Genomic DNA, 10,000 nt, shown 5'->3' on the forward strand with positions numbered 1-10,000 from the left:
TATATAAAATAGAGTATTTCACCAGAACATAACTAATTTGCATTTATCAATGTTATAACTTAGCACTGTGATATACCGTACGACTAAGGAATAATAATAATAAAGAAAAACAATGATGATCTCATATAGACAGAGCGCACATCAGCGCCTCCGGTGGTGGGATTCGAACCTCATTACTCCAACAAAATAATTGACATAACATTAACAATGCTGTTTAAATTGCGTTAATTTATTATGAACTTATCTGAAATAAAGTTGTAATGAATCTATAGATAATGTTAACTTTTTTAAACATCTAGACTTGCGTCACATACTCCGTTATTCGAGTTTATAAAAGTGCGTTTATTGATACCATCACGTTTCGAAAGTTTTTTACACATTTGATCACAATCAAACGATTGGTAACTTTACAGTACACTACCAGTATTATGACGTCAGTGTTTAGCATACAAAGCGCCCACAAGCTGTATTGTTGGGGGTTGTTCCCCAATCTATGTGTATAAAGGAAATGTACTCTTATGTTTCACAAGAGTAAATATAATAATAATAATTAAGGTCAACCATTGTAATTTGATTATTGGAGTGTAGGCCTAAACCAATTTAAAACTAATAAGTGACGTACGTATATTTATGCATATTGCAGTTTCCGTATGCTTTGGGAATTCCGCTAGTGGCGTTGAACTCATTCGGAAGGGGTGGGGAATGAGATTTCTGTGACACGGGCAACCGCAAATTTTATATTTACTATATTGTGCATTATTCTTTAGAAGAGTTCAGATTTAGGTAGGGCCTTGGTACATGATTATTTCTTCGTGAGTATTTTCAAGTGTACTATTTGTAACATAACATTCATTGTCACCCAGTTTGCTGGATTAATGACGTATGTTTGACATTGTTTTTTTTTGGAATTACTTCCTGTCAACCCATACCCATACCAGTTAGAACTATCCCCAATTGTTGCGATATTTCAGCATCGAATTATGACAGTCTTGCATGGTTGCGTCATTGTTGTTTAGTAAATTAAATATGGGTTTTGAAATAAATATCCCGAGAAGTACGTCTCTTCAATCAAGTTCACCACCCGGAAGTTCTAAAAATGTGTTCCCACAATTTCCGGACGATGAAGGCTAATCTAGACCTGTAGTACAGGTAAATAGTTAATTGGCAGAGAAAACCTAATGAAAATATACTCAGTTGTGTCTCAATAGGATTAATGAATAGACTTCTTTTTAAATGTTTACGAGTGCGAAAACAGTTTAATGAAAACTCTTTAAATCATTTTAGGCCAAATGCCAATAGCTTTCAAAGCAATTAAAAGATACAATTACTGTATACAAAACAAAGAAACAAACTAGATAAATGCAAGAAAAACAAAATTAAACCGTTTTAAAATCTGTCATGAAATAGGCGTGCTTAAGTTATCTGCAGAAACATCCCACCCGAATTTTAGGTGTTTGAACATGTTAGATGTACATGCCTACCGTATCTGTTTGTTTTAACGTCGGCCTGTCGTGGGTTTAACTCTGATGGGATAATAATTAATATACGTTGTCTAAATTACATATTCTATAATATTTAATTGGAATTTCCGTCAGAGTGAGTGGCAAAAAAAAATGGTGTGTCACTTATGTAAAGTTTAGTGTTTTACACAATATTAGGCTATTAACGTGAGATTCATTTCCATGGATTATCTCAATTTATAACCACCCATCAGATGATAATAACTTTATTTATACGCCCTGGAAGTATCTTACCGTCCATCATTGGTTAGTCAAGTCTTGACCAACGCCTTCCTGTTTAACCGAGCCTAAAGAATGATGACCAATTCACTACAGTACGAAAGTATACAGTAGGCTACATACGATACCCCAAGTATCGAAATGCACGCCATTGTGTGCAGTACAGCCTTATTATGTAATATTACTAATAAGCTTATTATTATAGATTCGTCAATCTAATATCATGATATTCGTAAACAAATCAAAGAAAGTTGATACTACTAGGCCTATCCTATTATGTTTTAAGTACTAGTATTTAAATCATTTTTAATGTAGCAAAAGTTATCGTACACTACCTTGCTTTTAGAGGTAAGGATCCAGACTTATTCGCACCGCCCGACCATTACAATTGTTCCCGAACAATCATCAATCCCATTTCATCTCGTCACGTCATGCTCGACTTCTTTTTATCAATATATATTTCTTAGGGAATTTCAATAACAAAAGCTGAGTTCGGGTTTGTTGTCGTAGTGACTTGCTCATTGACTATATATAATATGTGGGCTCATCACAAAGGCGATTGAATGGCACAACTCTGTCGGTAAACGTAACCTTTTTAAACAAAATAAGGGCGAATACTTAGCAGTGTTATAAGGACATGCTTACCTCATAACTTAGATATCTACCTGAGGATACACGTACATAAGACCCGATCTTCAATTAGAAATCCGCAAGCTGAAAAATAGTTATTATGCCTAATAATTGGCTCACTATTCTATTTTATTATACTTGTTAGGGCTATTCCTATAATTATCAATATTAGGGTACTGTATTATTCATAGGCGGATTCAAGGGAGCCTAGCACCCCTAAATTTTTGAAAACAAAATGGAGAAAGAAAATTATATTCAAATTTAACTCTGATAGTACAAATTTCCGGCCATATAAAAAGATTCCACCTCAGCCCCACCATATGGTCGTGTAGAACCTGCATTGTCAAAAGTCCTTTTCCTGGACCTCCTTTATTTCGAATTCCTGGGTCCGCTACTGTTATTAATATAATTTTTAAAATTGTTTACTTTAAATAATATCTATTATTACAATTGTCATGATAATGATCATCATCATCACCATCATTACCATAATCGTCATTATACGCCTAACGAAGAGAATATGAATATTTAATTATTTTTATTATTTTATTATTCTTTATTTTATTTTGATATGCTTGATTCAACATTAAATTGCATAGCGGCTTTATCTGGAATGTATCATGTTCAGGTAAACCACTGTAAAAAATTCTAATACTAAAAACATAAGCGGATGAACACATTTGCTTGGGCAAGCTTTATTTAGTTCTATTGTTCCTTCATTCTGTACAATGTGTATTTTTTGTGAGTGAAATATAATTGAACTAGATTTAGGGAAACCAGGGAACAGCTAAATTATTAACTGAGCTTTTTTATATTTAACTCTTATAGCACTCCTTGACCTACTTTAACCTTGCTATTCGAAAAGCCTATGAGTTACCAGGGTCCGACTTGGAATCATCAGTTAATTTAATTTTAAACTCTCTGTGATTTAAGAATGTTCTCTGAGATAAGGCGAGACTTTGTATACCTTCTTTCGCGAACTTATTCTTTTTTTAAAAGATCGTCAGAGGAATAAAGGGCGAAAAAAAGTAAATTTTTTCGTGGCGGCGGGTGCCTAATTGGCCCAAAATAAAATTATATTTTTGGCGGGCGGCGAGTTCGCTAAACAATGTATAAAATAAAGTCTCGCTTAATAAACTTCGAACAATCATGGAGGAAGTTTAGTCTTAGCTATTTCCTCCATGGAACAACAGAGTTAAACACTTGGAGCAGGATACTCTTTAGTATTCAAGTTGTCCTTACCAATTAAAAGCTCTGTGTCTAAACCCGTTCACTCACTGCGTCGACGACGGTCGTAAGTGTATTTTTAGGAATGTTCTCTTAAAGGGCTTGAACAGGGATTGGTCTGACCATTTTGAATCGGATGTGCCCGTAGTGTTAAAATATGTTCATTATTTCTTCTCGTTATCCGGAAAATTACTCTAAAAGCTTGGTTTACCCCGAAAAGCGGTCACAGTTTAAATTCTGCTTAAGTTGTAGGCCTACATAATTATATTCTATTCTATAATTAAAAGACGACGTATGTTACAGTTGGCATATCTGTACCTTTAATTGAGAAATTGCCGTGCAACATTATTATATGACGCTTTTACATTCTAGAATTGCCACTATTCCTAAGAGCGAACAATAGGAACTCAATCGGATTAGCACGGCGCCTAAGTAGTTCGAGATCATTCCAGGTAATTTAACTGTTCCCGGCGCCACCAACAAGCGATTTGGGGGAGTATGGAAATCGTCGCATGAATGATTTCTAACTACATATTACCATGGAGCAAATTTTGTCCTCCATGCTGTTATAGGCCTACAAAAGAAAAAAAAATGAACCGTATTAACACAATGACTCAAAATATTTTTTTAAATTAAAACCTTTTCCTGGCTCACGTTTAAATATGTGGATTGTTTTTTCCAGGTGAGACACTGCTTGACTTGGTTTGGTAAAGTCTGGAAAATTTCCAAATTGAGTTTCTCATTATAAAAGGATTATCTAAGACTCTAAAGTGACCTCAAATAAGACATCGAACCTATTGACTATTTACTACGAAAATGCTTAAAATGACTTCCAGTAGTATATTAAACACAGAAGCTATATATTTAAAATTAGGCCTAACATGCACTAATTTTATACTGCGCCCATCCCGTTATCCATGTTAAAGAGCTTCAATCATAAATACAGGCCTAGCAATTATCGATTACAGTTCAAAATCAAGCGAGTTTCTATTTTCAAGAAATGTCTTCAATCTGCATCAGTGGAGCAGAGTTGAATAATTTGGTGGTTGTCACTTTCACAGGAATTGCTCCTCATAGACTATTTATGTTGTCTATCTTGTGAAGTAATTAAGTTCGATGTTTGGCATATCCTTGGCCTCGGGCCTAACACAAACAATAATAATAATAAAATAAAATTTAAAAAATGATTTTTATTGATGATAATGTTCGAATCGTCTTTCATGCTATCGACAATATAATTACTTGGTTTCAGGAATTACCGTATACCTTGAAATTATATTTATGTATACAATGAAAGTAATGCAATTATAAGTCTTTGGTCCCAAACACAGTAGGAGACTCATTATACATATCCTACATTGGCCAACTGATAGATTCGTCACTTCGGTTACCAGACCACTGGTAAATATCACTACCATATAGGTTGGGCTAGCTATCATGCAAAGAAGGCCTACAACATATATGCAAAACATCAGAGGTCAAACTCATGTTAGGCCTATTGTAGGTCTAACACACGTAAACAAACATTGCCTAAATCCCACTCTTTCACCATTAATTAAGTAATCAAACGGTGTTTAATTCATAATCAATCATTCTTTGTACGTCCGACGAAGTGGTCCATGCAGGTATCTGTTCCGAAGAACTGAAAAACTCTACATTTTGCTCTGTCAGGGAGAATACTGAAAGATAAAAAATGGAATCAATATTTAACTATAAACTTTCACACATTTTATAAGGGACGTAGATGAGACGGTATTGGATTGGCATGTAGTGGCAGATTCAGGGACGGACTATTAAAGCAGCTTGCTTATTTCTGATTTTAACGGCAACAAATACATTCAGGCGAACGAATTGAATCGATGCATGTGGGAATAGCTGACAATTGGACTAAACGAATGGTGGACGGATAAATACATAAATATAAACTGTATTGAACTGAGAAAGGGTTTGGGATTTAAAGTGCTTTTGCTTAGATAAAAAATGTGTTTAAAATCACAGATCCATACAAAAATAGGATCTGAGACTGCCCTCTTTCGCAAGAGGGCAGTATTTAAATCAATAACAAGAAGAGGCCTACTCTCGCAACTTCACTAGAACACGAATGATACCAGGAGCATATACTTCTTTCTCATTGGTCAGGATCCCACTCATGATCTTTGCAACGGCAACTTCTGGTTCAATTATCGGCAGCAAACTCGGGAATCTAAATTTATTGTAAACGCAAATAAAACATCAGTAATCGAATTTTGTTTATACATAGGCCTATCTATCTTACAACCGAAATCTCTAAGAAAAATTGAAAAGGTTACGGTACTCTACGTATAATAGTAATGAAAATATAGTTTTTGTTAAACTTCAATAGGGTTTTGATATGATATAACGTTTATTCAGAATTTTGAACCGATTATATTGTTGTATGTTTTAATTTAGTAAAGGGGTGTTCCTTTTACAAGCATTATGCTTCTGGAATTTCCCCCTTTCTTTGACTGCTAAAATATAGTGAAATTATCTATGATTATTTTATGATTTATGTGTTGATGATCAAAGAAAATAAAAGAAATTCATTGTCATTGTCTATAAAATTATTTTTATTCAATATAGGCATATGATTATACTGTATAGAATTGATAATGGAGTGAAGCATAATTTGTTTAAATATTTATAATGATTTTAAATTAGGCACAAGAAGAAGCACAACATACTTACGCCTACATCTGCAATAATAGGCATAGACCTACCTTGTCTTAACACCGTCGAACATACCGGTGTTGATGAAGAACGGACATACAACAGTTGTATGAACGCCCTCATTACCCATAAACATCAGCTCGTAACGTAGGGACTCGTCCAATCCGACTGCAGCAAACTTGCTCGCACAATAATCAATTAGGCCTTTTGTACCAAATAGTCCAGCGGAACTTGCGATTGTCACGATGTGGCCATGGTTTCGTTCAATCATACTCGGTAGAAATGATTTGATAGTCTGAATCGAAATGAAATCACATGTCAAACAAAAATGAAAATGATGCATAATTTTAATTTATAAAGTGTGTTTACAATGAGTTTCTTTGCTGCAACGTCTATATGAAAGGGCTCAAGATAGCCGTTAACACTATTAAATTACAAGTAAATCATCAAAGAAAGGTAAATACAGTGTTCGAATAAAGGACATGATAATACATTGTGTAGCATAGCTCTCAAAAAATGTTGTCCTATAAATAACTGAATAAATAAATTGTCTAATAAAATCCCTCTGGCGGGATTCGAGCTTGCAACCTCTCGGTGTCAAAGCGAGCGTCATAACCATTAGACCACAGATGCCTCATGGTTGAACAGATTCAATTTACCGCCAGATAAACCTATGAAGTAGATTCTTAAATTTATACCATTACGTCACTAAGGATCCTGGTGTAAAATAGAATACGTTTGTCGAAAGTAGTAAATCGGAGGTTCGATCGACTTTAGTACTTCCTTGTTTTACAGTATCTGGCACAATTATCGGAAAATAATAGATGAGTGTTGCTACACCCATATAGGCCATAAAGTTTTAAATAACCAGACGGTAGCAAGGATTTTGTGACATTTACCTATTCAAACGTAGCATTTGTTACAGAAGTATTTCTTTGTAAAATATTTTCAAAATATTTAGAAGGTCCCTGCTGCCAATAGAGTAGACTGCTGTAGGCTTACAGGCGCAGCATACGGTATTCATGCGAGTAATCTGCTATCTGGATATCATAATTCAATTACTAATTCATAGCATGCGCAACATCCAAGGATAGTAGAATTACATTCCTATATTCCAACCCCACGCAGAGAGGGTCAACTGGTGTCATGAGTTTATCCGGCTAGATACTCAGTAATAGTGTGAATAAAGTAGTAATGTGAATAATGAAGAATGAAAAAAAGACTTGAAATAAAATTACAAGAAAGAAAACGACAGATTGAAAAGGAATAATAAAGAAAAACAAAAATACTGAAAAAAGAAAGGAAAAGAAAAGAATAGAATAGAAAGAAACTACATAGAAAGAAAACAAAAGACTGAAAAGGAATGATACTAAAAGGAAGAAAGTAAAAGGTATAAAAATGAAAGAAAAGCAAGATTGGAAAGGAATATTAAAGAAAACGAACTGAATAAAAGAAAGGAAAAGAAATGAATATAAGAAATGAAAGATTGAAAAGAAGAAAGGAAAAGGTTATAAATGAAAAATAAAAATAAATAGAATAAAGAAAAGAGAGAAAAGGGAGGACAGGATAATGTTATCGAAAATTAGAATTACAAATTTTTTTAGTAAATTAATTCATAATTGCAATTAACCAAACTAACATAGGCCTAAATATATAATACTTTTTGGCTAGGTATAATTCCTCATTTTCAACAGAATATACATACAAAATAAATAAATACATTTTCTTTTCGTCAAAGAGTCACTGCGCTTCTGAATAGTAGTTAGATGATGGCGCATTATATTATTATTATTATTATTATTATTATTATTATTATTATTATTATTATTATTACTATTATTATTATTATTATTAATATTATTATTATTATTATTGTTATTATTATTATTATTATTAATGAAACTGGAATATTATGAACACATCCTTTACAATCGTGAAAGTATGAAAATCGAAAGCGAATGTTAAATGATCAATCAATTTCATCTGGTTTCGAAATAGTACCGTATACGGGTAGCGAATAGTATAGCGAATGTTGTCGACCGTGCACTAGCGATGCATGATGTACTACTCCATAAAGACCTTGAAGTATATTAAAAATAAATTAACAATTTATTGAAAAATATCATAGCCATACTATTTATAGATCTGAATTGTTTACGAACCATCGCGGTTCTAGAAACAGGCCTACCACTATATTATAACAGTGGCACGAGTCATTTTTTTTTTTAGTTATTTGCTATTTAGACTCCAAATAAATATCAAAATAAGCCTATATTATAAGGCCAACAAAAAAAATGATTGTGTTGGCCACGCCCGACCGACTCAAATTTTACGAAATTAAGAGTCGGCATTTTATTTTATTTTATTTTTTAATAACGAACACTATTTTTTAATGAGCAAATAAGGCTGGAATAGCCTAGGCGAGGCTATGGGGCCAAGGCTAGCCTATTTTGCTGGATGGTACGCGACGCGAATCCAAAATTGTTTTATTATTTGTGTATTTTGTAGTTTTTAGGAGTAAACACATATTTGGTGGTTAAAAAGGGAAAAAAAAGTGTTCTTACCGACCTACCCATTTTTGGGATTTTCCCAAAACGTGGCCAACACGTTGGCCTAATTCAAGTTAAATGTTTCCTTTCCAACAAACTGTAAACAATCTCAACAAAAGTACACTTTTTATGCCATTTAAATAGGCTTAGGGCCTATATGAAAAAATCAAGTTAAATAAATACAATGATTTTTTAAATTAAACTTGTCGGTAAATCTAAATGGCTACGTGTAAAATAATATCTCAAATAGGCCTATTATTAAAATACATCGAAATCTATTATGTAAACGTAGGCCGACAAGGAGGAAGTGTGAATAATTCTCTAGTGGCACAAACAATTCTTCTCTAATCAGAAATTAAATTCAGCCTTGTGAAACTGTGTATTGCAGGATTGATTTGCCATTTTTTCATTATTTGTACCTCCACTGGTCCAGTTTCAATAGGCCTACATGTACACTGATAAGCGTTTGTAGTCCAGACTTTATCACCAGGTCTGAAATTCCTGATATGAACCCCAATTTCCATTGTCTGTATTAGTCATGTCATTCAAGTTGAGTATTTCCGAGAGCCGGATCATATGCTGTCATATAATATAATTGCTTTTTCGGAACTGTTTTAGTTTAAGTACCGTAGTTTAAGTCAAAATTATTTATTGCTTATTATCTTCTTTTTTTTTTTGAAAGCGCATCATGGAGGCTTTTTTGCGGAATGCGCTAAAAGTATGGAATTATTATTATTATATTATGACTATAATATCTCGATTTGAGTTTCAATGCGATCGTGCACGCGCGCTATGTTTCCATATCGAGGAATTGTGTTTATAAGTCAATCGTGACATCATTTTATCGCCAACGTTATTGTGAACTAATTAAATGATGCACTAATTTTCTATTCGTTTGATTTTAAAAAATAATAATAATAATTGTGATTCAAATTATTATTTTTTTTATTGTAGGCCTATTTGTGTACAGTGGTGTGGCCAGCATATGCCCGGCGCCGTCGATGGAGGGGTGGAGAGGCGATCCTGATGGTGAATTCCCAGAACCTTTCAAACCTGGAGTTTAGGAGCGAAGCTCCAATAATTTAGGAATTTGTAAGGCTTCTTTAATCGGTTTTCGAGTCTCATAATCTGTGAACATTACACATAATTTTAGATAGGGGCCACCTT

The 10,000-nt window shown here is 33.6% G+C and overlaps 2 protein-coding genes across 4 annotated transcripts in view; both read right to left on the minus strand.

The window, feature by feature from the left end:
- The window catches only part of LOC117103074, a 6,756-nt gene extending 4,265 nt beyond the window's left edge, over window positions 1-2,491 (minus strand). The window contains exon 1 of the mRNA XM_033243564.1: window positions 2,075-2,491. The gene's annotated coding sequence lies outside the window, so the exon portion shown is untranslated. The remainder of the gene's footprint in view (window positions 1-2,074) is intronic.
- Window positions 2,492-3,669: 1,178 nt separating this feature from the next.
- The window catches only part of LOC117103072 (epidermal retinol dehydrogenase 2-like), a 9,790-nt gene continuing 3,459 nt past the window's right edge, over window positions 3,670-10,000 (minus strand). For all 3 annotated transcript variants that reach the window (XM_033243562.1, XM_033243563.1, XM_033243561.1), the window contains 3 exons: window positions 6,335-6,579; window positions 5,674-5,799; window positions 3,670-5,275 (listed from right to left, as the gene is read on the minus strand). In XM_033243562.1, the coding sequence (XP_033099453.1) occupies window positions 5,182-5,275; window positions 5,674-5,799; window positions 6,335-6,579 (465 nt within the window). In that variant the 3' untranslated portion in view covers window positions 3,670-5,181. The remainder of the gene's footprint in view (window positions 5,276-5,673; window positions 5,800-6,334; window positions 6,580-10,000) is intronic.

The sequence above is a fragment of the Anneissia japonica genome, unplaced genomic scaffold (assembly GCF_011630105.1).
Source record: "Anneissia japonica isolate Jap-2015-1 unplaced genomic scaffold, ASM1163010v1 scaffold284975_len822289_cov185, whole genome shotgun sequence".
NCBI classification, from domain to species: Eukaryota; Metazoa; Echinodermata; class Crinoidea; order Comatulida; family Comatulidae; genus Anneissia; species Anneissia japonica.